General features: G+C 39.6%; 4 protein-coding genes across 11 annotated transcripts; 2 read left to right on the top strand and 2 right to left on the bottom strand.

The window, feature by feature from the left end:
* The first annotated feature begins 6 nt into the window (after positions 1 to 6).
* Positions 7 to 2987, top strand: LOC132202723 (mitochondrial enolase superfamily member 1-like). Of its 3 annotated transcripts, none has more exons than XM_059629823.1 (12): positions 7 to 160; positions 927 to 1052; positions 1111 to 1213; positions 1287 to 1402; positions 1461 to 1615; positions 1667 to 1785; positions 1843 to 2000; positions 2050 to 2184; positions 2243 to 2414; positions 2474 to 2658; positions 2719 to 2790; positions 2931 to 2987. In XM_059629823.1, exons 2-12 carry the CDS (start codon positions 972 to 974, stop codon positions 2970 to 2972), a joined length of 1338 nt encoding a protein of 445 aa, XP_059485806.1. In that variant the 5' UTR covers positions 7 to 160; positions 927 to 971; the 3' UTR covers positions 2973 to 2987. The 3 variants fall into 3 exon arrangements, with proteins under 3 accessions (XP_059485806.1, XP_059485808.1, XP_059485807.1); XM_059629824.1 differs by lacking the exon at positions 7 to 160 and adding an exon at positions 760 to 825; XM_059629825.1 differs by lacking the exon at positions 2931 to 2987 and having other exon boundaries at positions 2719 to 2915.
* On the bottom strand, positions 2851 to 6556 carry LOC132202719 (conserved oligomeric Golgi complex subunit 7). The gene is made up of 14 exons (XM_059629812.1): positions 6412 to 6556; positions 6130 to 6225; positions 5956 to 6036; positions 5792 to 5896; positions 5609 to 5740; positions 5370 to 5553; positions 5115 to 5308; positions 4842 to 5058; positions 4532 to 4785; positions 4353 to 4473; positions 3713 to 3886; positions 3455 to 3651; positions 3179 to 3401; positions 2851 to 3127 (listed from the first exon to the last, which is right to left on the bottom strand). The coding sequence occupies exons 1-14, from the start codon at positions 6412 to 6414 to the stop codon at positions 2955 to 2957; spliced, it is 2154 nt and encodes a 717-aa protein (XP_059485795.1). The 5' UTR covers positions 6415 to 6556; the 3' UTR covers positions 2851 to 2954.
* On the top strand, positions 6172 to 22562 carry LOC132202721 (zinc finger and BTB domain-containing protein 24-like). 6 transcript variants are annotated; one of them, XM_059629817.1, is made up of 8 exons: positions 6172 to 6257; positions 7078 to 7416; positions 17068 to 17193; positions 17263 to 17589; positions 18167 to 18316; positions 18381 to 18662; positions 18722 to 18902; positions 19096 to 22562. In XM_059629817.1, exons 2-8 carry the CDS (start codon positions 7081 to 7083, stop codon positions 19683 to 19685), a joined length of 1992 nt encoding a protein of 663 aa, XP_059485800.1. In that variant the 5' UTR covers positions 6172 to 6257; positions 7078 to 7080; the 3' UTR covers positions 19686 to 22562. The 6 variants fall into 6 exon arrangements, with proteins under 6 accessions (XP_059485800.1, XP_059485801.1, XP_059485799.1 ...); XM_059629818.1 differs by lacking the exon at positions 6172 to 6257 and adding an exon at positions 6569 to 6782 and having other exon boundaries at positions 18725 to 18902; XM_059629816.1 differs by lacking the exon at positions 6172 to 6257 and adding an exon at positions 6569 to 6782.
* Positions 22469 to 23774, bottom strand: LOC132202727 (uncharacterized). Its single transcript, XM_059629834.1, has 4 exons — positions 23541 to 23774; positions 23400 to 23484; positions 23200 to 23345; positions 22469 to 23151 (listed from the first exon to the last, which is right to left on the bottom strand). Exons 1-4 carry the CDS (start codon positions 23739 to 23741, stop codon positions 22768 to 22770), a joined length of 816 nt encoding a protein of 271 aa, XP_059485817.1. The 5' UTR covers positions 23742 to 23774; the 3' UTR covers positions 22469 to 22767.
* Positions 23775 to 23960: the final 186 nt, after the last annotated feature.

The raw sequence follows: 23960 nt of genomic DNA, 5'->3' as shown, positions 1-23960 counted from the left end.
TAAGCTCCTAAGCTCTTTATCACAAAGAAAAAGTGGGAGGTGGGAGCACATTCGGCAAAAGAAGGAGGTAAAAACGTAAAAGTAAACAACGAAGTTTAAAAGGGAGGAACGGGAAAGGAAAGTTTAATAAGAGGTCAAAGCCATTTGACAGACCTCGCAAGTAAGTATAACAAGCTAAATCAAGATTTTACCCCTGATATTCCCTTCAGTGTTCAGAGAGTTGTGTTTAAAGTTTTCCCACAAGAGAGGTCAAAATAGTTATTACACAAAGGTCACCCGCCCCCGCCTTTGCATATATTATTATACAAGATTGGCTTTTTCTTTTTGGATTCGCAATTATTGTAGATGAAAAAATTAATTAATCGGTTTCTGTGGGGCAGTTTTGAAACTTGAAACATTTTTTTTAAATGAATAGTGCCTGAATCTAAAGTACTCGGTTTGCCATTTTTTTTTTATTTTATTTTTTTTTTTAATTCAATAAACCTTTATTTTAATTTGCTCCTATTGCTTTATTACATCAAAACCAGAGGAACATAAATATATGTATCCTAAAGTCAAATTTTTTTCATATTTTGAAACAGAAAAAAATTTCTAAAAATTACAGTAAAGTATTTTTCGAATGAAAAAAATATGGTTATAATCTTTTTAAGACAAAAATTGATGAAAATTATTTTTATTCCTTTATTTTACTCTCGAAGCAAGTTAAAAAGAGACAAGTTATTGCACAACACTTGAACCTTTATCATTTTTGATAAGGCGCGCCTCTCTCGTCTCTCGACGTGTGCACTCCGCACTAAAACAAATGGGGCCGGTCACATAATTAATGTATGTGCGCCTTGGCCGCTTTGCTGATTAATATTTCCAAATATTATATAGAATTGAATAAAACTTCTAACCACTTAATGTCAAAATTATTTTAATTTTAGGACAACTTCAGTTGTGCGAGCACAATTCAAGATTGCTCAATCAAAATGTGCACAAAAATCACTTCCGTCACATGCAAAGACATCCGCTTCCCAACATCTTTGAATGCTCATGGTTCAGATGCTATGGTTAGTATTTTTTGTTTTATATAAATGCAAATATTTTAAGAATAAAAAATCTCCTTAGCACACAGACCCTGATTACTCATGTGCCTACGTAGTTATCGAAACTGGAAGTGGCCACCATGGCTATGGACTGACTTTTACTATAGGCAGAGGGACTGAAATTGGTAAAGTTTTATTTCTTCTAATAATTCTATGTGATTCTATGCAAATTTTTAATCCCTAAATTTACTCTCACAGTTGTTCAGGCCGTCAAATCATTGTCGTACCTTGTCTTGGGCAAAACTACAAGTGAAATTTATGGCAAGTTTGGAAATTTCTGGAGAACGCTGACAAGCGAATCTCAGCTTCGATGGGTATTTAATATAAATAAACTTAATTCGCCAGCAAAATATGAAGTAATATACTAATTAGCTGGGCCCTGAGAAAGGTGTGGTGCACTTGGCAGTAGCGGCAATTGTGAACGCCCTTTGGGACCTTTGGGCTCGGATTGAAAACAAGCCGGTGTGGAAACTGCTTGTGGATTTGACTCCGGAACAACTCCTGTCGACAATTGATTTCAGATACATGTAAAATTTCATTTTTAAATTTCTTCAACTATTTAAATCATGGAACTACAGCACTGATGTTATATCTCAAGAAGAGGCCCTTCAAATTTTGTACAGTATGAGGGACACAACAGCAAAACGAGAAGAGGAGATGAAAACTCATGGATATCCTGCATACACCACTCAAGCTGGTAAATATACTCAAAGAAAAAGTAATAAAAATTAAATATTTTAGTTCCTGGTTAAAGGCTGGCTTGGTTATTCATCCGAGATAGTGACAAAGCAGTGCCTTGATCTGATGCAAAAGGGATTCACCGCTTTCAAAATTAAAGTTGGACAGGACCTCCAGAGTGACATTGAAAGGTGCAGAATTGTTCGCGAAGTAATTGGCGACGATAACATTTTGGTAATAACCAACTTATGCCATGCTATAATATATTAAAAGAAATTGGCAGATGGTTGATGCAAATCAGCGCTGGGAGGTTCAAGAGGCGATCGAATGGACGAAAAATCTTGCCCAGTTCAAACCCTTGTGGATAGAGGAGCCGACATCCCCAGACGACATCCTGGGCCACGCAACTATTGCTAAAGTACCATTATTTATTTTAGTAAACCACTTTTATAAATTAAATTTTTTTTTAATTTTAGGCTCTGAAGTCGGTTAATATCGGCGTTGCGACAGGAGAAATGTGCTGCAACCGAGTCATGTTCAAACAATTTTTGCAAGCAAATGCATTGCAGTTTTGCCAAATTGATTCCTGCCGCGTCGGAGGAATAAATGAGATACTGGCCATCCTTCTCATGGCTCGGAAGTTTAATAGTATTGATTTATGATTTAATTTGCAATGGTTATATTTTTAATATTTTTTCTTGTTGCAGTAAAAGTTTGTCCCCACGCTGGAGGTGTAGGCCTGTGCGAAATGGTGCAACACTTGCAAATTTTTGATTACATTGCAATCACCGGCAGCAAAGACGGGCGCTTCATTGAGCATGTAGCTGAGCAGCATGAGCACTTTGAGGACCCGTGCATTTTGAATGATAAGGCTTGCTACATTGCTCCGTCGGTAAAGAGTTAAAAATTTAAAAATGTCAAAGTGCTAAAGGGCGTAATCTCTCAATTCTAGGCCCCTGGGTACAGCACAAAGTTCAACGAAGATGTTTTGGAAAACTACGAGTTCCCAAGTGGAAAAGTTTGGGTAAAGCTCTTTTCGGAGGGTGTTTTTAAAATTGATTGAAAATAAAGAAACAAATTTTTACTGATATAATAATAAACTTTTGTATTAACTTAAATAGCAAAGAGTCTCAAATCACAATAAAACAAGTCTAATAATTATAGTGTTTACCTCTCGGAACTCACACTTCAGTTAGAAGATGTTAATGTCCTCACTTGCCGAATGGCAGCCACTAGTCTTGGTGAACACCCGGAACTTCCCGTCTGATAGTCTTGAGGTGGCAACTTCAGCAATAGACAAACTTGTTGCAGTGGCTCCGAAAGAGACATTCCAAGATCTTCCAAAACGTTGCCCAAATAGTCTATAAATTATAAAATTTAGATTTATTTCATTTAAAAAAAGTTATAGTAACTGATATCTGTTGCAAGTTGTTTGGTTGCAGCAGGACCAATTTCTTCCAATGTAAGAATTTTTTCACAGTAGGCTTGGCTAATTGTTTTTGCTACAGAATTTAGTAGCAATTCGGCCGCACTGCCTTGGATATCAAGACCTGCCTTGATCAGGCCGATTTTCAAAGACTGGCTGTCCAGGAATGGCTCCAAGTGTTGCGGCAGAATCATCAAATACTGACCAATCTGCATAATTAAATTAGGAAAAATGAAAAATTAAGCCTGTAGTAACATCAAACCTGTGTGATATATTCTTGAGGAGAGAAACTAAAATCTGGCAGGTCAGCAGAGACGCCGGATAGTTTCCAGGTCTTTGCGGCCAAGACGGCTTCAAAGTGAGTGGTGACTGGAGAAAAAATAACTTCCACGGCAGTTTTGTGCGCTTCCGAGCACAAATTAGTACCCTTCCTCAGTGATGGCTCCATTAATGGATCCCCTGCAATACATTTATTTTCATAATTATTCCAATTAAAACTTGTAAAAAAATTCTTAGTAACCTTGGCTGGCCATAGTCATCAGCAGGTGAAAATTTGAGCGACCGTCGGGAGTGAGAAGTAATTCGTCGTGCTGTTCAAAGGGACTAGTGGTGGATGCGGAGACGTGTTTCAAAAACTGTCGCAAGTTATGGCTCAAAAGGTTGTCTAGCTCTTCAAGCTGCACCATGAGTTCACCTGTTAAAATTTTCCAAGTTAATGTTTTTATAAAAATTATACAATAAAAAAATTAGTTTTGGTGTTAAAAAGTAAAAAAAAATAGAAATACATAATATTTTGCATGATTTTGCAGAAAACTGTAGAAATAGCAAAATAATCTCCAAGATTGGTGTGGGAGAAAAAAAAGAAAATTTAAAATTTAAATCCGAAAACTAATTGAGCCACAGGTAGCAAGGGGTACCCTGTACGGCCGACTTTTCAAGGAGATGCAATCCGCGAAGGTGAAAATCACTGGGAAAAAGCAATAGGATTACTGCAGGGAAAAAAAAAGGATTGGAATATTTTAATGAAATACAAGATACTGGCGGCAAAAAGTATTTGGAGAAAAAGAAACAAAAAAGAAATTTTAGAACCATTTTCAAATACCTTCAATTACTCTAGTTCTAATGACAGAAAAAATAAAATTTTAAATATTTAGACTCACCACTTGACTGAAGCATATTCAGACACATTTGAAACAACGTCCAATCCTCTCTGTCGCTCTTTTCTTTTAGCAGATCTTGCAGGACTTGACTTTGCAACGATATGTATTTTTCCACAAAAACCTGGATTAAAAATTTACTCTTTTCAATAATTATGATATAAAACCACCTGAGCACAAACCTCGATAGCTTCCAAAAGCCCAGCAGCTCCACATCCCTCTGTGAGCTTCATGCATCGAGTGACCGCAGGTGACAAGAGGTCCAAGACTTTCGTTTGGTTGAATATTTGAACTCTGTCTGCCAAAGCTTCCGGCTGGGAGAGGGTTGACAAAAGGCGAGGCTTTTCAAGTTCCCCGTAACGTTGGACGGCAATAACCCATGGCGCATTTGTTGCTTGCGCCAAAGCCAAAATCATGTCCGGATCTGGACTACGATCTAAAATGAGCAACATTTTAAAAACTGAATAATTATTATTTTAAATTTTAAATGACCTTGTATCAAGTTGTGAACTGACTCGTTTAGCTTGTTCCCAAAATTTTTTGTCACAAGTCTGAGATCCAGTAAGGATCCTAGGCAGTCCTCGTGGCTCAAAGCTGATCCAACACAAGAGCTGATCGATGGTTCTAAGGCCACTAAGAGATCGGCAAAGAGTGGTAGCAAAATATTCAAGCTAGGCGTATCCGGAAAGATGTTTGAACACCACTTTGCCTGATAAGAGTTTCTATAATGTTAAAGAGCCAATTCCACAAGAAGAAATAATTTACTTGATCATTCCAAGCGACAAGAATTGCGTCATAAATTCTTCTCAAGCACTCGTCTGCCAACTCATCCTGCTCCATTTCGGCCAAGTCTTTCAGTTTTTGGTACAGATTCTTTTCCTGACACTTATGATGATATTTCAGCAGCTGCGGTAGCCTTTCGATCGATTCAAAAACATTAACTAGTCTCTTTGCTTCATCTAAAAAATTGTAAGATTTAATGAATATTTAGATTAATTAAAAATAAAACTAAAAACTTACCAAACGATCCTGCTGTAAATGCTTGAACCAAAGCAGGACTTGCTTTAGCTTCTAGCCTGTTTTTCAAACCTTCCAATTGCAACTGCTTTGCCTCAACGTCTGGCGCATTGGCCAAAATTCGCAGACTTTGCTGCATACTGACCAGCTTTGCAGCCATTGCGTCAAGATTTGACTTCTCAAAGCTCTAGAAATAATAAGAAAAAATTAAAAATAATTTAGTTTTTAACTCTTAGCTTTACCTCTTCGAATTGGGTTACTAGTATTGTCCAATTGTCAGCCTCATGCAAGGCCTGTTTGGCAGCCTGGAGGTCAGTTTTCAATCGGTTGATTTTTTCCAGAGCTGCCATGGAATGCCCTGTATCTTGTTCAGCCTAAACGATTCATTATTTTCAATTTTATTTAAGAAGGTTTTCCGATTTTACCTTTGCTAATTCTTCTTTCACGGAGTGCATTTTGTCTTTCAGCAGAAGAGCCTCCTGATTTAAAAGCTCCGTATCTCTGACGACACGAGGAAAATTTTGCAGAACCTTCGATATAATAAAAAAAAATTAATAGGTATTTAAATTTTTATGATATTATTGAATACTTTTTGACTCGACTCTTCGAGGGCATTGCTAACTTGGTGGGTGTAGACTTGCAGCTTTTTTAGCAGGGCCATAAGAAACTCCTGAAAATTAAAAATTTTAAAATATTTTTCAATTCAAAAGTGACAAACGCCATTGCCGGCAAATTTCAAATTTGCCAATTTTGGCCCACACACCTCCTTATTTTCGTTCGAGTCAGCTGGCGCCGAATTGTACATCTTGTTGATCCATTCGGCCGGATCAAAGTTTTCGTCTCCGAAGGCAGAAACGTCCTGCGAATCAATCCAGAAAGTCAATAACAAAGGTAGAAAATACCATTAACAGGTGCAGTAAAAAAACACAGCCGACCGGTGCGAGTTTCATAGCAAAATTTCTCAAAAAGTTTGTCACTCCACCGTTTTATTTCCGGCGAAACGGTTAAATAAAAATTTAATTCAAGGGCGTGCAGTGCAAATTACCATTGCAGGGCCGCGCTTCGGCAGGAATTGGGCGAAAAGAGGCGAAATTCAGGGCGTCGGCGTGCAATGTTTTGCTGTGTGGTGCGCTGCTGGCGACGTCAACAGCTGGATCGCGAACACGCCACGCCGGCCGCGAATGGGGATAATTTTGAGATTTTGACATTTGGCAACTGCGCGCTGCTGGTCGGGTCGGGCTCGGGAGAAGCAAGAGAGAAGCGAAAGAGCGATTTTCGTGGAAATTTTGTAAATTTCATTTAGATTTGGTTTTACGTGCCGCGAGTGAGCTAGGAGCGCGAATTCGGCTGCGTTTTCGTGTGATCGGTGGCAATTCAAGACGAGGACTATGGTGTTTGCCCGGAACGAGCGTCAAGGTAAATAACACCGGCGGATGAAAAGCTGCCGCTGTGAAATATAATAGGCAAATTTTTGGGGTTTGAATCAAAATTGATTCGTGCGGTGTCCCTTCTTTCCATTTCAATGGCCTCTCCCGCAATTGACGCCGTGCGCCAATCAAAGAAACAAACACGCCCGTGTCCGAACGTGTGTCTCGCAGTGACATTCTTGCGCCGATATAAGTATATCCGCCGATCACAGACTCAGTCGTCGGCCGAACAAACCGCGGCAGCCGAAAATTGCATGCCATAATGGGTGGTTTTGAATTCACAGAATATGGCGTCCGGCGATCCGTCCCGACAGAGCAGGAAGAGGTTGTGTAGGTTTCAGACTTACTGGATTGACACGCAGGATAGTGAGTACGCTAGCTGGCTTTTCCCTGACAAAAGCAACCCCCACAAAGCGCACTGCTCGCTGTGCAACAAGACGTTTAACATTGGTCACGGTGGACTGAACGACGTCAAATTGCACTGCAAGGGCAAAAAACATTTCGAGTTGTACTGCAAGCACCGGATCAGTCTTGGTTTGGAGGTGCCGCAACTCGAGCCCGCCGTCAAGAGCGACTCCTCCGCGGCCCAAGACCCGCCGCCGGACACCCACCCGCCGGACAGCGTGAGTAGATCCCCTGATTGCTTCCTGTCCGGCCGCGGCCGCCGCCGCGCACGTGCATGCTTTGCTCCCTCGGCGTGATCAAAATTGTATTAATTTTCCCAGAGACCTCTCGGTTTGGCCCCTTATCGTGTGCACTGTGACCTTTAATTCTTTCGGCTTTTCATTACAAATTAATTAATTCATTAATGTCAGTTCAGAAAAAGACCAACAGCGAGCAACGTTTTCGGAGTTTGTGCCGGTTTCAAAATTTAACCCCAAGGCCTTCCGAGTCCTTAGGCCACTGACCGAAACTCGGGGCTCATTCTTTCAATAAATTCAGTATTTAACGAAACCAGATTTCTTCAATGTAAGAGCTCAATTTTATATATTATTTATTATATTTATTTATTTATTTAAATTTCTCCAGAGATAGTTTTTTTCCTTTCATTTTTTTTTCTAATTAGCCTTTCGTTTTGTAAAATTTCTTATTTAGAATTAATAATAATAAAATATTATATAATTATAACTAAGCACATTTGTGGAAAATACATAATTATATAATCAGGGCTAAGCGAATTTGACCCCCTTTGCTAGTTAAGAAATGTTTGTGAATTTTTAAATTATTTGCTATTCTTTTCGCTCAAACAGCAGAAATTCAGCTCATTTTGCGTACGGAATTCAGACCCAATTTAAAATTTTAAATTTTAAGACAAAAATTTCATTGCTTTATTTGTTTTTCCTTTGTAAAAACCCTTCTTTAAATTCCCGCTTTCATTGCCTTTTTGTGTTGATTGCCTCATTATCGTTGTGCAGATTAAAGTCAGCATTGAAATCACCTGTTAATTTTAAGCATGCTCGCAATGCGGAGCAAATTAACAAGCCTAATGCTTGGGTGTGTAGTAAAGTACGTCGTATTTTACGTACAGAGAGTGTCGGCTGCGCACACACACACACCGGCTGGTTCATGTGTGTGTGTGTATGACCGAGTGTGTGTGTGAGTGAGTTGTATCATTCACTACCTTCCTCTCTCTCTCTCTCCACAGTAGCATGCGTAATAACACAGGAGCAATGAAAATAAAGAGAGCCGCTCGCGCACATGATGCCGGGCACGCCGCGCTCTTCGTACGTCAAAAAGGGCCTGTTTGCAGTCAAGAGCCGCTTTGCTTTACATGGAAATAATTTCCGTCGCTCGAGTTTTTCATCAAATAAAGCTCTTTCGAATCAGGTTTCTGCTGCTAGTTTCTAAAGCCATCTTGAAATTATTTTATAGCGCTGCGAGAAATTGAAACTCGCGGCCGAGAAAATTAATCGGCTCGCAATCAACGCAGCGGAGCGACGGCAAAACCTGCAGGTTGGTGCCCATTTGCTCACCTCCGGCATTTCTAATTCTTCAATTTGGGTAATTTGCAATTACATCAACGGAGAGTTCTAGGCTTTTTTTGAGAAAAATCGACATTTGTGTTAAAGTTGCTTGTATAAGGCAGTAATTTCTCTCTGTCCTTTGATAACACAAATTAATTGAAAAAAATTAGAAAACAAGGAAGTTATTTGTTAGCGAAGAAAAATTTTATGAAACTGAAATTAATAAGTAAATTAGCTTTAATTAAAATAAATTTGATATTATAGTTTATTAAAATTACAATTAAATTCCTTTTTTTTTTTTGTTAAATAAAAATGATTAAAATATAAAATATAAATCACACTTGTGTCAACAGCTAAAATTTATTGAGAAAAACTACATTTCTGCTTTAAATTAGTAATCAACGTGAAAATTATAATTTCTATAAATACAAGAAAAAGGAGGTTCTTTGAAGCAAATTATGCTTAGAGCTAGGAGGAAAGATAGTTATTTTATATCGTCTTCTATTTTAAATTTTAATTATTTTACGATCCAGTTTCTTGCTCTCCAATTCAGTGCCTCATAATAAATATATTCTGTTATGACCGCGGGACATTGGAAATTCCTGATTCCCCCTCAACGAATTTGCAAAATCGAGGTTTCGAACGTGGCGCAATTCGCGGAAAAGGTGTGACCGACCGCCTTGGTCAACTTCCAATCTGCATGAAACTCGCCGCGCGCACTATTCGGTCGTCACCACTTTTTTTTGGCAAAGAGAAACTCAACTCTCTTTATTCTCACTAAATTTTGCTGAATCGAAATTCAGTCGTCGCCTCCGCGGCCGCAATTACATAATGCGGAAAGAATTTCCTAGCGCCGCTCGTACCTTTTCGTGACTTTGCAGATTTTATTCGAAACGTCGGAGAAATCGGCACACACCGCTAAGTCATTTTTTGCCTATCGCTTTTGAGGTTATTGTTTTTTTATTTTTATTCTTTTTAAATAAAATTTCAGCCCGTGCGTTCCGGCACGTAAACAACAAGTTTTCTCCGCCGTGTTTCGTTAATTAGCCATAAACTGAAAAACGTTTTCACACTGCGGGTCAATATTAAAGGTTTTTTTATATTTTCGACGGAATCCAAATCCGTGGCACGCCACACACTATATAGCTGTTGTTGTTTTCAGAACTGGGGACGGCGGTTGGAAAATATTTATTTTTTCGTTTCCAATAATTGCTTATCTCGGGCTCGCATCGCCTGGCTCGGCGCACACGGTTCGAAAGGGGCCATTTTTTGAGCCGCTCGGCACATCAGGAATTACAAAATTTTCACGCTCCACCGAGCGACGACAATCGGCTTTTTCTCAGGAGCTGCGAGGAGCCGGCTCAGGAAAGAGAAAGAAAGAAAGAAAAGCAGCTCGCCCAGATTTTTCGACACGAGAGCAGCCCCGAAATGGCCGCCCCTTCTTTCTTTCGTTTTAATCAGCGGCGTTTGCGTCTGTGAAATTAATCAAACGGCGGCAATTTGCAGGAAAGAGAGAGAGAGAGAGACGAGGAGCCTCGCCCGCCCGCCTTGATTATATCGGCGGCCGGCCCCCCGTTTCAAGTCATTTGGAAAAGGCGCTCTGCAAATATCGATCGCGGGTGAAAACTTCTTGCTAACTAAATTTCACCAAAGGCGCGCACATCGAATTTCCTCCTCCTCCTCCCGTTCGCTCTTTCTAATACGTCTCGGTAAAAAAAGAAGCGGCGGCGGCGACGAGGCAGCATTATTTTTCATGAATAATTCCGATTGTGTTTGAAAAATTATTTTTCGGCTGCTGGCAGGTGCTTGGTCTTTTTTCCCTCTCCGCCGCCGCTGCTTCTTCGTCTTCTGCAGCAAAAAAAAATCTAATTAGCTGATGACGCGGTGATATTTTTCCTCTCCGAATTTTCTTTTCCCGCTTGCGCTCGATTTCTGGCATTTTCGAGCCGCCCGGGGCCCGCAGCCGCGGATTTATTTTTCTTCCCCCTGCGTTATGTCCGAAAAATGATGCCGCGAACGAATTCAGAGAGAAAGAGAGAGCGACCCCATGTTGTTTGCTCGCGTTTTATTTTACCTGTCGTGCTGGACCGATTCCTGGTATTGTGAGGGGCGCGAAAAGGAAGCGATTTCCTTCAGCAAGCTGTACATTCACACAAAGGCCTCACGTCGCAAGTTTCCCCAATTCAAATTGTCCTGCTTCAAATCGATACGACTGCAGAGAGCTCAAAATTCTCATCTTTATTATTTATTTCCGATTATTTCATTTTAAATTTAAAATTGAAACACATCAATGGCTTTGCCAATGAATGCAAAAAATCACAGTATGTATTGAAAGTCATTATAGTAATTATTTGTTTATTTATTTATTTATTCTCCTTTCAGATACAATGAAATACACAACATTTTACATCAATTCAATACACAAAAATTAATGAGAGATACAATATTGTGTAATTTCAACTTTGTTTCTATTGATCAATTATTATGTTTCATAATGAGCTGCAAAAACTTGAATATTTGAATTTTACAATTTTGAAATTCGCATTTCGCGAGTGGAGAATGAAGCGGTTTTATGAGTGAGCAGTGCGCCCGATTTCCCCCACCGTGGCAAGGGGCTCTCTTTTTTTCACCCTTGAGACAAAGTTTTTCCCCATTTTAAATTGCCCCGTTCCAAATCAATACAGCAGAGCTCAAAAATATCAGTGTTTCCAGCGCCTCCCCGTCTCCCCTCAACTTTGCGCCGGCACGCCAAAATTTTACAATAAAAAAGTTTTCGCCGGCGGCGCCCGGGCGATTTCGGCCAAGTTGGATTGGAGCCGAGCTTTTTAGTAAACGCGGCAGTGCGTCATCGTCGTCGCCGGTATAATCTTGGAGAGCAGTTTGCGATATTGGAAATTTTCGAATCGATCGCTCGGCGGCGCGGGCCAAAAAAAGGAGAGAGACACCGTTTTTGAGGTTTACTCAAGTTCGATGCTCTCCTCCCTCCGTTTTCGCACACAGACTTTGGCTGCAGCAGCGCCGCTGCTAATATTTGAAAATTATTTCGTACCTCGCCAAGTACCGCTAGGCCTACTTTTGATTCTGATGACATGCCACTCGTTCGCGCGCTCATTCATTCTCTACGCTCGTCGTCCCTCACTCAATTTCTAATTATCCGCGCGCATGTAACAAAAGCACCGAATTCCTTCGCGACGACTTTTTGGCATCAATAATGCGGCCGCCGCCGGTTCCCTTTCTTTATTTTTTCACAATTTTATATATTCTCTCCTCTCCAAAACGGACGGGCAGTCGCGAAATAGGGGAATATTTAATATCAAGAGCCTGCGTGATGCTATTTTTGGACTTTAATTGGAGACCAAAGTCGCGGTCCTCGACCCTCCTAAACTGCTGAAAGCTTGCTTATTTAAACACAAACACATTTCTTTTATGCCAGACATAATAATGACAATAATTAATATTTATAATTATCAAAAATTACTCAACACGTTAATGAGCTTCAGAATGAGATTATAATATCTGAAATCATATTTTTAATTTTCAGTATATTAATTTATTAATATTATAATATTTTGTAATTATCATACCCGGACAAAGTCCTGTTGCCCTTTTTTAACAGTAAAGCAGAAGGCGCCATTGAATTTTTAAATGATCTGTATATCAACATCTTTTACTCAAATTTATCATGGACCTGTGGACCTGTTAATTTTTTAACAAAAACTCATTACATCAAGTACAGCCGGCTAAATAGGGATTTTATGCGATTGCTAGGAAGCCCATTTATCAAACAAAGAGTCACTTCTTTATAAAATTTTTTATCGTTGCCCTCTTTTAATCAATAGAAAATTTTCTTATATCTTTAAAAAAAATGATAATTAATGATTAATTTATAATTTTTTTCTTTAAATAGGATGGAATAATAATAATTATTAAGAAGGTTCAATCAAAATACATTTTTTACATCTCTCTCTTGTTCAGGTTACGTTTTTGACGGATCAATTTTTAAGGCAATTTTTAAGCGTGGAGAAAAGCTGCCCCTCCCGGCGCCGTTCGCGGATTTTCAATTTTTTCGCTTGTGTGCGCGGCGCTCCTCCCCCACGTCGTTTTGCCAATTAAGTCGGGGCTAATTCGACGCCGCGGCGCGCTGCCCTTAAGCTCGATTTTACTGGCAGTGGTGCAAATTTGAGCGCTTCGAGCCGGCGCAAAAGTCTGCTTTCGGCGTCTCGGCTATTTTTTGCCCTATTTGCCGCCGCGCGCGAGTCGCGCAGCTTCGATTCAATCGGACCGGGAATATTGGAATTTTCCACGGCTAAGCAAAGCATTGATTCGGAATGTTCTTTCGGGCGAATCGTATAATAAAGTCGCGTCGCCGCTTTTGCCAAGTGCCACCGCCAGCACAGCTCAATTTGCAGCGCACTCGAAAATTCGCAAACTTTTCTTTCTACACATCACGTTATCGACCTTTTTCGCGCCGAGCGCGCCGCACACCGATTTTTTTTTTCGTTTCGGATCCGGCCTTGAGGCGCCCATTTCTTACTTACGCTTAAAAATAGACTTTATCTGTGATGCCGCGCGCGCTCCGACATCCTTTCCGAGATAAAATCCAATTTTTATTTTCGCTGAGAGCCGCGACCTTTGGTTTTCGGCTAGAGGACTTTTCTATAATCTCAACAAGGGCGGCCAAAAACTAAAACGATAGTTGATCTTTTTGTCTTCCAATAAAAAAAACTACATCCGGCTCAATTTTATAAACACAGTTATGTTGTATTTTTTGTTTTTATAATTGAATTTTCCAGATCTGGAAGAGACTCAAACTGAATTTGGGCTCTGCAGAAAATTAATCATTGAACAATATAACGGAGCGAAAAAGTCGTAATGTTTGTTTTTCATGCGCATGCAAAGCAAAATGAAAAATGGGCTCGTTATTCAAATGACTTCCCTTGCTTGACTACTTTGCTCTTATGAATGCCCGTCACGAATTAAGCCTGAAATTTCTATTAGCCTTGATTTCCTTTTTAATAAATAGTCTGTCTTCAAATATTATTCAAAAATATCAGAGTTGATAAAAATATCTCAAAATACTTAAAATACTGTCACTAAAATTAATTGTTGAAACTTTTAAAATTTAATTTAAAATAATAGACTAAGTCATCATCATCAACAGTTAATTTTAACTTTTAGACTATTTTAAGCCAATTGATAATTGCAATTTCTTATCGCTCAACTCGCATTATCGATTAGCCAAAAAATATTTTAGTTGGCAGTGTTATCAAGATCGGTTTTCAAGAAGACGTGTTGCCACGCATGTGACCGTCTTCTACTTTGAGCCCGCACATTTTGAGATCTCAAATTTTTTCTACCCGAGCGCGGTTCGTCGAAGCGTCCATTGTTTTGCGGCAAATTCTTGAGCAAAAACGCGTTCGCCGCCCGAGCGCTCCGAGCAGCCGGCGACTCACTCAATCGTCGTCTCTGTCTCGATTAAAAAAGCATAGCCGGCGCGATTCAGAAAACAGTTTTCGCAGCATTAGAAAAAGCGCAGAGTGCGCGAAGAAGACATGCTTTTCTAATATTTGTGTCAGAGAGAGAAAGAGAAATAAATAAATGCGCCAAGCGGTTGCTCGACCGACCACCGCGCGCGTATAATAAATAGATATACCGTAATGCTAACTAACTGCTCGCGGATGTACCAGTCTTTTCTTTTTTCGCTTGCAACTTTTTCGAAAAAAAAAAAAATCTCAACGTCATTCGTTCTATTCAACGGCTCATTATTTTTAATTAAAAATGATGGTATTTTTAATAGCCGTTCTGCAAAGAGAAAGCTCAAGGAGTAATTTAACAGACCAAAACTGATAAGTTTTTATATTCATATTTTCTTTAAATTTATTTCTAATTAAATTTTAAACCATTATTTTCTTTTGCTATGATATAGTGAATCTCTTTCAAAATAAAATAATGCAGATCAAATCATTTTCCTCAATTTAAATTTTTTATTTAAAAAAATTTGACATCTTCAGCAAATTTTGGGTGTTTATGAAAAAACACATTTTTGATCCCAACGATCACCAAACACAATTAAAAAATCTGGGCAGAATTAAATCTCAAATCCAACCCTTAATTTCTTTTCTCCCAGTAATTATTGGTTCAGGGTTCAAGCAACCCTCGCAAAACGTTAAATGTTCGTTGGATGTGCGCGTTGATCAATCTTTCTACAAACTCGGGTCATTTTCCATCCGCTGGCCACTTTTCCAAAACGCCTGACGCCACTTGTTCAATTTGACGACTCATTATTGTTAAACTCAGAATGCGCTGCTGAGGTGACGGGCAAAAAAGTCGCAATCGAATTTTAGAAAGTGGCTCATAGCGAAATTATTTCGAGGCCGTTTTCCGCGTGCTGAAAGCAATTTGGTCTATGGCGACTTCGTGTGCTGCAGGCTGTACGTTGATAAATAAATTTTTTTGAAATATCTCTCGGTCTCGAAGCCATAAAACCTGTTTGCCAAATTTTCCACCTAATCTGGGACCTACACGCCGAGGAGAGAAGGACGGCATTCTTTCTGAGCCAATTGTTAAAAAGGTGGGCAGAGTCGCCGTTTTCTGAAAAGAATAAAGTATTACGGCTCGCAGCTGCGATTTTTATTCCTTCACGGCTAGGGTCAACTTCTTGTTCCTACACCACTTTTTGTGAGAAAATCGGCTTTTGTGTTTGCTGAGAGGGCAGATCGGGAGCAGGCGACGAGCGAATTTCCTCGAATCGAACGAGCGGCCAGAAACGAAAAAGTGCCGAAATTAGCCGACCGATACCTGGATGGATTTCGATCTTGGAAAAGGAAAGGAGGAACCAATAATAGGAGGAGCGGCCCGACGGCGGCGCCCGAGTGACGTAGGCGAATCCAGAGGGGCATTGCTTTGCGGTTTTTGTCGTGAAAAGCAAATATTGAGCCCCGTGGCAAGGCGAATCCGATCAGGAGAGTGTTTTTCGTTATCGAGCCGACGGGGTTCGCTCGCCAAATTTTGGTTTCACTGATTTGTGGGCCAACCCGCCAAAACGCAGGAGATAAAAACTGATAAGCCTGCAAACGGCGGCCACCATTGCCATTCTTCCCAGTCTCGTTTAATTCACAAAAAATACAAAATTATATAGACGCCGGCCTAGCACGCGATGGGCCGAATTAAAATATAAAAAAAGAGAGACTTGTTGAAGCGCAATGCTCTATTTTCGGCGCCAGTCGATCACGAAAACATTGCTCTATTCGAGCGAAAAGCGCTTTGTCGCCGAACGCCGCTGTCGCTTTCGTGCAAGTTGCTGATTTTTATTTGGCCACGGTGGAAATAAAATGAAATCGGAATGGAATTATTCCAGAGATCGTATGTGTGGTCATCCGGTTTATTTTTAGCCGCGGTTTTACAGGCACATGTGTAATTCCCGGCGATTGTGGTTCCAAAAACTTGCGGTATTTCAAACCGCAAAATATAAAAAATTTCAAATTTTGTTGAACAGTAAATCATTCAAAATGAAAAATCGCGACTAAGTAAAGGTTTCTCTGAAACTGTGCGAGAAAAACTTGGCTTTAAAGAATGGAATACAAACGAAAATTTTGTCTTTTAATTCTAAAATTAATTTTTAAACAACACGACTTATAATGTGGTTCTTTTTAGAAAACGATTAATATACTCTAGATTTTTTTAGCCAATAACTTATTTCCAGCATATCAGCGGATGCCTCTAACTAATTCATGTCCATGTTATAGAAATTCAAAATCTCCATTCTTTAAATTTGACTTAGCCTTGAGTTTTTTTTTTAATTAAATTATATTTGTATCAAAAAAATGTCTAGAGTTATTATCTGTGCTTTATGAACAATTTTTTCAAAACCAATTAAATTTTTTCCTCGTTCTGGCAGTTATTTTAAATCGTAAAAAAATTGCAGACATTACCCCATTTCTCCCTAAATTGCGAAAGTTTATTTTCTGGAAGGAGACGCTTTAGAAAAACGGTGCCGCGCCGCTCATAAAAACTGAAAATCTCATCTGGGCAACTTTTGGAGAGGATGGAGGCGAAGATGGTTTTATAATTAAATTTGCCTCTCAGTGAGTGAGAGAGAGAGAAGAAAAAACGGCGGAATATTTGAGCTCTGGGCGGCTGTGGCGGCGGCGGCGGTGGGCCGTCGGGGTGAAATGCGCATATTCGCGAGATGATTAAATTTATTGCAGGCTCAGCATCCACCTCTCTCTCTCTCTCCAATACTTCTTCTTCCCTCCGTGCACCTTGGGCCCCCAAATGCCAATATTCTCAACTTTCCGATTTGTGTTGCAGGACCCGGAGCGGCTCGCGGGCGAGTGTAGTCCGCCAAATTTCCTCAACGTGGAGGCTGAACTGAGCGAGGGAGGGGGTGAAATTGAACTTTACAACTCCGACGACGACGCCGAGGCGTCCTTGCTGGTGAGTTTTTTTTTTATTTCAATTTTTTTTTCTCAAACTCAGTCGAACACTCTCCGTTGTTGGGTGCAGAACTGTGAGGTCAAACTTGAGAGTCAAGAGGAGGATCTAGAGGAAGAAGGACTCGAAGTCGCTGCCCCGGAAGAGCCGGAAACGCTGCCGCCCCCACCGGCCAGAAAACTGCCTCTGCTGCTGCCTAAGCCGTCCAAGGCGATGGACGCGGTCGCCAGTCAGCCCAAGATGACCAGCATGACCAACAACGCTGACCCGCAGCAGTACTGCTTGCGGTGGAAGTACCACCACAACAACCTGCAGGTCATGTTTTCGCAGCTGCTCGAGAGGGAGAGCTTCTGTGATGTCACCCTTGCCTCGGAGGGGAAGCTCCTTCGCGCACACAAGGTAATTGTAATTTCTTACAAAATGCACAAATTGCTTCTCCTGCAAAAATCATTGTTACTTTTTTATATCAGCAAAATATTGTTCAATTTCTAGTAACTTGTATCTTAAATTGTTTGAAATTACTTAAAATATTCAAATCTTATTAATGAATAAATTTACCAAAGCCATTATTTAGAATTTATCACCATATTATTATACCAGTTTCATAAATAAAAAGAAATGTGTCAGATTATCAAGGTCTACATATTTTTTCACAATTTGTTGTTCTGATAGTTAAACCATCAATTCATTTTCTTTTTTTATTATCTCATCAGATCTTTCATTAACAATCCAGCACTTTCTACTCTGTGTGAAAATAAAACTTAAATTTATAACTCCTGATCAGAGCTTGACTCTAGACCTTATTACGCAGGTTTTCTTTGGCTGAAAACTGGAATGCTTGAAAATCTTAAAAAATTGCATTTCGGACAAAATCTGGGCTGGACAGGCACGCGCCCTTCTTGCATTCCGTAGATTCAAATTTGAATTATTTTAGTTTTTCCGAGTTGTAACTGGAAGTACACGCTTGTTGTTGCAGGTTGTTCTCTCAGCGTGCTCGACATACTTTGACCAGATCTTCACTCAGTATGAAGAGAAAAACCCAATTGTGATATTGAAAGACGTCAAGTACGACGACATCAAAGCGCTCGTCGAGTTCATGTACCGCGGCGAAATCAACATTGAGCAGGTAGGCCGCCGACACTTCTGGGTGTCTTTTGCAGCCACTTGAATGCCTTTTCTTTGATTTGCAGTCTCATTTGGCGTCCCTGCTGAAAACAGCCGAGGAGTTGAAAGTGAAAGGACTGGCTGAGGTTTCGTGGCGGACAGACGAGGCGCAGGCAGCAGCGGCCGCGGCGGCGGCTGCGGCCAACACCAGCAGCAGCAGCATGCGGCTCGAAGAAGAGGATGAGCCAGGCAGCAAGAGGCGCAAGATGGTTTCTTCACCAGCATTCCGACCTAGGGTCACTAACGTCATGGGAGGGGTAGGCAACATTAGCAAACACGGCGCAGCAAATTTCGTTGACATTTCAATGGTAAGATTGCATTTATTTTTGTATTTAAATGTTGACAATAATTTTAAAATACTTTTTAGCAGCATGAAGACAATGGAACTGGTTTGAGTGAAAATTTTGGATCTGATTACGAAATTGATCAGCATGAAGGCATGGACCTTGAGGACTCGATGCAGAGCAATGGCTCATATCGAGGCGTCATGGACATGATGGGTGGTGGAGGCATTCCTAGTGAAAAGCGGGCATCGCCAATATTGGATGGTAGGAACCAATTTTTGTTAAACTAGAGTTTCAATATGAAAATAAGTGCCGAAAACTTGTTCAGTGAACAATAATTACAAAATCCAATCAAATTCTATTCATGTTGTTGGTCAAAATAAAATTTAAAACTATTTAATGGCCTTAAAAACATAATCACAAAAATTCAGATAAAATTTTCTTGTTTGCATTGCAGAAAGGACCAGAGAGCTATTCAAAGGTGTTGTGAAGATGAATGACTACTTGGTGACAGGCCGGCGGCAGCAGTTTTGGGAGGAGCCGTTCATGCGGCGCCTGATGGACGCAATCAAGAACAAAGAAGTTGAGATGAAGCTGGTGGCGGAAATGCTGGGCGTTTCGTATGGCACCCTCTACGGCAGGTACAGAGACACACACGGCTGTCTGAAGCACCCTTACCGGATGCGAGACTTTTGGAACGAGCCTGGTCCCTCCGAGGTCATACAAAAGCTGAAGAGCAAGGAAGTGACACTGAACGAGGCTGCTGACATGCTGAACGTTTCGATGAACACCCTGACAAGCTATGTTGCCTCGATGCCGACGACGTTTATTGGACCAAGAGACACGATGGGCGAGTCATCAGCAACAGCGGCCGTTTTTGCAGCAGCCCGGTTGCCGCCGGACATCACCGTAGCGGCCACGGCGCAGAAACAAATGATGAAAGAGGAGCACCATTACGAGCAGAATGGCGGCGACGGTGACGATGATGACGACGACGACATCATTCACCCGCAGCAGCTGCTGCAGGTGCAACACCACCAGCAGTGACGCTGGCCCAAGTAGAAACACATGATCAACGTGGTCAACCAACTGGACAATCTGATCTAACTGAGTGAGACTTCGAACACACACCGGGTCTCTCCCTATTTCATTTTTGTATCACCTCATTTTGCTCGACATAGGTCCACATCGTCTTTATTTATTTTCTGTTTCCTCCTCATTCCTCTCACTCCCCCAGTCAGCTCTCTATATATTGATTACAAATATTCACACAGTACTCCGGAGTAGTTGAGTAAAATATTGTCTCGCTGGTGATCATATCATACTACTATTTAATAACATTATTACTATTAATTAATTAAAATCGCATAATTATATATATTTACACGAGTAAGGTTTGGGTGCAGTGGAAACGAAATTAAGCAACGTGCCGTGTAAATAGGTTGTGTTGCTTGGTTAAAGAAGAATATTATTATAAACAGAAGTAATAGTAAAGTTCCTGCCGCTACAGTACGGTCAATGTGTCTGTATCTCCTGAGAAATCAAGCTGAATAGCTGTCTTGCTACACTGATGTATACTGTTTTTATAAGATTGGTTGGATTGGTTATTTTCAACAATTCATCAAACAGGTTTCGAGGTGCTAGTGTAAAAATAATGAGGAATGTATTTTTTAAAAATAACGAAGACGAAGATTACAATGAGCGATGTTAAGTGAACGATAGACACTTAAGTACACTTACATACAATATACCAAATCCTAAGTGAAACTACAAACAATATTTTGCTTAAAACACAGAACAATACACCTGAATGTTCAGGACAGACATGATTAAATCCCTGGAAATCATTTAAATCGGAAAAATTCGGAATTTTCAAATTTAACTGACCTGAAGAAACGTTTATGATATATTTTTATCATGAAATCGATTGACTTCATTTCAAAAATTAATTTTTAGCAAAGTAATAAAAAAAAAAGAAAACATCAACCCCACACACAAATTCTCATAGTCATTCCTATGTTGGATATTGTATAAAATTATACAGCCGCTGCCCATTTTTTCAGGTCTTTTATTGTGAAAACTAAATTATTCTTGCGTATAAATATTCCGCCAAGTGCATCGCAAACCCTAAGGTCCGAACGGACAAGTTGACGCCGCGAAGTGAGCAGTCAACTTGCTCGACTCATCTGCATAAGTAGCCTTTTTACAACATTTTGTGCTTTTCTTGAAACGCAAAAGAGTGAAGCAAGCCCTCGCCTATGCCGATTCTTAGTTACTAAGTGTGGCAGGTATTGCCAAAGGTCCTTTTGTATATCTTTAAAAAGAGAACTCAGGATGAAATATCAGCCGTTGTATGTAAGCTTTTAAATACGAATCATTATGTGTCATTTTTTTAATTATTTCTCCACTTGATTAAGATGCCACAACGACTTGAAACAACTATTTCATACTGCAATCGACAGAAAAGGCATGATTATTTAAATACACACACACACATACTGTTATAATAATAATTATTATTGTGTCGCTCGAGATCCTCCTATGTTTTTTACTACATTTAATTGATAATTATATAATTTTTTATGAAGTGAATAATATCACACACGATAATAGTGGAACTGTGAACTGGAACTCAAGTAGCCTTTTTCACACCTGTGTTTATATGCATCACGTGGCATACTATAAAATGCATGTATTCGTGCGAAGGAGCGGGCATTGGACACTAAATTCCTGCCATTGGGCTTCTCTGCCCGATTGAAATAAAGTAGAACTAAAAATTATAACATATAGAAAAAAATGGACTGTAAAATGCCGGCTCCTGGTGGCCACCACACTGCCGTGCACCAATATGTAAACTCTTGATTGAAGAAAATATTAATTCGGCTGCCGACCTGCTTAGAACAAGCGCCGGTTGTGAGAATGAATGATGGAAAACAAAATATCTCAGATCCTGCTAAGTTTGATGTATCATCATAGTTTAGATCTCTTCCTCTAGAAGGATAAACAGTTGCTTAAGATATTTTGATGAAATGACTTTGTATAAGATTGCGTGGATTCAGAGAAAGGAAGCTGGGAATTGGATATAGTGGATGTTCACGCAGTATTAATAAAAAGAAGAGGATATAGCGAGAAAAATAAAAATCATATACTCTGGTGATAAAAGTAATGAATTCTTGTATACAAAATGTGTCGTGTCTCCCTGGTGTCTGTTTAGTGCAGAGAAAAGTATTTTTGAAAGGTGCCCCTGTTAACTGAGAAGAAAAAATAATACTATGAATAAAAACAAAATAAAAATATCAGTCGTCGTGTAATATTAGGGAAATGGACTTATCTGTGTAAGATTAAATTGAAACATTATGTCGGTCGGAGACGACTAGGAGCTGAGAGAGAGACAATTTGAAGCAGAGAGAGAAAAAATGAATGTTGTTTAGAAAAGGATTTTTATATAATATACCGTCAATAATGACTATACAATACTTCTGCATAAAAAAAGAAAGAAAATAACTAATAAGTAATACCGCGACTATATTGTTTGCATTAGAATAGAGGGATCAAGCAAAGAAATATCATAAAGATATACTAGCAGAACTGAGAATCGACTTTCAGTTGCACACAAACACGCGCGCATGCCTTCTTATTTTCCAATAAACCTAAAAACTACATACATATGTATATGTGCATAAGATAAAGGGTCTGAGAACAACTACTACTGCTAATTTCATTTTCCGTTGTAAGGCGAAAAAAAATACACAAGCATTATGTTCGTCGTCATTTTGAATGAGTTAAACGCTGTAATTTATTTTTACCTTTAGTTGTAATTCTTAAGATGCAGCTACTTCACCACTATTATTACTTTCCGTGTTACTATTATGATAGCAGTACGCAAAAGTAAACAAAAATACATGAAATGAATAAAAAATCAAACTGTTTCTTTCATTAAATTTTGCTTCCTTTTTAATTTGGACTAAAATGTTGAGATTAGTAGGAATGACCTCGCAAGGCTGATGCCCTTTTGCAGTAGCTAGGGGCGAGAATCGGTAAAATTCCGAATGCAAACCTACAGTTATATAATAAAACCTGCGAATTATAGCCTTGGAACAGTATAAATTATTTAAAAATGAACTTCTTTTTAATTTGGACTTGGAGGAGGACCGGGGCTCTCACCATCTTCCATTCCCTCAAACTCGTCAGGTTTGTGCAAGTTGAGAGGAGGAATAACCTCGTGAGGCTGTTGCCCTTTCTCAGCAGGGGCGTCCAAAATCAGGGCTCTCCTACCAACCACTACCAAACCATCGTCATCCTCAAAAGCGACAAGACTAGACTTGGGATTAACTTGAGAGGGCTTTTTCTTTGAAGGTCCGGCCCAAGTTTTGCGTCTTTCACTGGGGGACTCGATCAGAGTGACCATTTCAGGGTCAGGAGGGTTGGAGAGCGTCGCAAAGGTGCAGCGCCTGGCTGGATTTTCATCTGGCATCTCTGAGGCAATCATAGATATTTCCTCCTGAAGAGAAATCTAAATTCAAATTGAAATTTTGTACTTCCACTTTAATTAATTTTTTACTTGTTTGTCCTTGACGAGAAAATTTGGTGGCATGCTTTGGTAGAAAATTTCTAAAGCCTGGGCCTTGTAGAAAGCTTGAACTTTGTCTGACCTATCCTTTAGATCAGTCACAAAATTTTCCTCTCCAGGATGGTCATTTATCACGGCTATATTATATATTTAAAATTATAAAATATAAAAAAATTTAAAAAATCCATCACAACTATTGAGGTCTTCAGACAGTGACACTTGCTGCATGACTCGGAAAATGTCCCAATACTTATTCTTTGGGCTGGAGGTTCCCTGCTGTTGTAAATACATTTTTTCCCTCAAATTTTGATAAAATGGTATCAAAATACTACCAGACTGACGAATGGAATAAGATCTCTTGAATCACTCTCAACCAAGAATTTCATCCCTTCCAAGCGCTTTCGAGCGTCAACTTCGTACTGGTAGGACATATCAATCTGAGCAGAGATTTCCTCTGCTTCTGTCCCGAGATCCTCAGCGATTTGCATTGCCTCCTCGAGATCTTCAGCCTCAAAATTTTCTGCAGCTTCCATGATTTTAGCAAGCAGACCACCACCAGGTTCAAGATTACTTTTTTCCCAGTTTGAATTTTTAGAAATCCTCAACAATGAGAAATTATTATTGTTTTAGGGATTTGTATTCAATACTCACAAATTCTTTGCAAAAATAACATTGTTTTATTATTCCGTAAAATGAAATTTTCAATAAAGTTTCTCACAATTTTAATTTTGAAACTTACTCTTTAGTTTTTT

The sequence above is a fragment of the Neocloeon triangulifer genome, unplaced genomic scaffold (assembly GCF_031216515.1).
Source record: "Neocloeon triangulifer isolate White Clay Creek 2 clone unplaced genomic scaffold, ASM3121651v1 ptg000015l, whole genome shotgun sequence".
NCBI classification, from domain to species: Eukaryota; Metazoa; Arthropoda; class Insecta; order Ephemeroptera; family Baetidae; genus Neocloeon; species Neocloeon triangulifer.
The sequence above is the reverse complement of the archived record's forward strand: the minus strand, read 5'-3'. Positions and strand labels throughout refer to the sequence as shown.

Excerpts from the sequence above, each read along its gene's own strand:
- LOC132202719 (XM_059629812.1), bottom strand. Across the intron at positions 5,309-5,369 it reads ATTTACAGCAGGATCGTTTG|ATGAAGCAAAGAGACTAGTT; the intron begins GTAAGTTTTTAG and ends ACAATTTTTTAG. Across the intron at positions 4,786-4,841 it reads AGTTCACAACTTGATACAAG|ATCGTAGTCCAGATCCGGAC; the intron begins GTCATTTAAAAT and ends TGCTCATTTTAG.
- LOC132202723 (XM_059629823.1), top strand. The coding sequence starts at position 972 with ATGTGCACAAAAATCACTTCCGTCACATGCAAAGACATCCGCTTCCCA. Across the intron at positions 1,616-1,666 it reads ACAATTGATTTCAGATACAT|CACTGATGTTATATCTCAAG; the intron begins GTAAAATTTCAT and ends ATGGAACTACAG. Across the intron at positions 2,659-2,718 it reads CTTGCTACATTGCTCCGTCG|GCCCCTGGGTACAGCACAAA; the intron begins GTAAAGAGTTAA and ends TCTCAATTCTAG.
- LOC132202721 (XM_059629817.1), top strand. The coding sequence starts at position 7,081 with ATGGCGTCCGGCGATCCGTCCCGACAGAGCAGGAAGAGGTTGTGTAGG. Across the intron at positions 17,194-17,262 it reads ACGCCGAGGCGTCCTTGCTG|AACTGTGAGGTCAAACTTGA; the intron begins GTGAGTTTTTTT and ends TGTTGGGTGCAG. Across the intron at positions 17,590-18,166 it reads AGCTCCTTCGCGCACACAAG|GTTGTTCTCTCAGCGTGCTC; the intron begins GTAATTGTAATT and ends TTGTTGTTGCAG.
- LOC132202727 (XM_059629834.1), bottom strand. The coding sequence starts at position 23,741 with ATGGAAGCTGCAGAAAATTTTGAGGCTGAAGATCTCGAGGAGGCAATG. Across the intron at positions 23,485-23,540 it reads TTATTCCATTCGTCAGTCTG|CAGGGAACCTCCAGCCCAAA; the intron begins GTAGTATTTTGA and ends TATTTACAACAG. Across the intron at positions 23,152-23,199 it reads TTCTCGTCAAGGACAAACAA|ATTTCTCTTCAGGAGGAAAT; the intron begins GTAAAAAATTAA and ends ATTTGAATTTAG.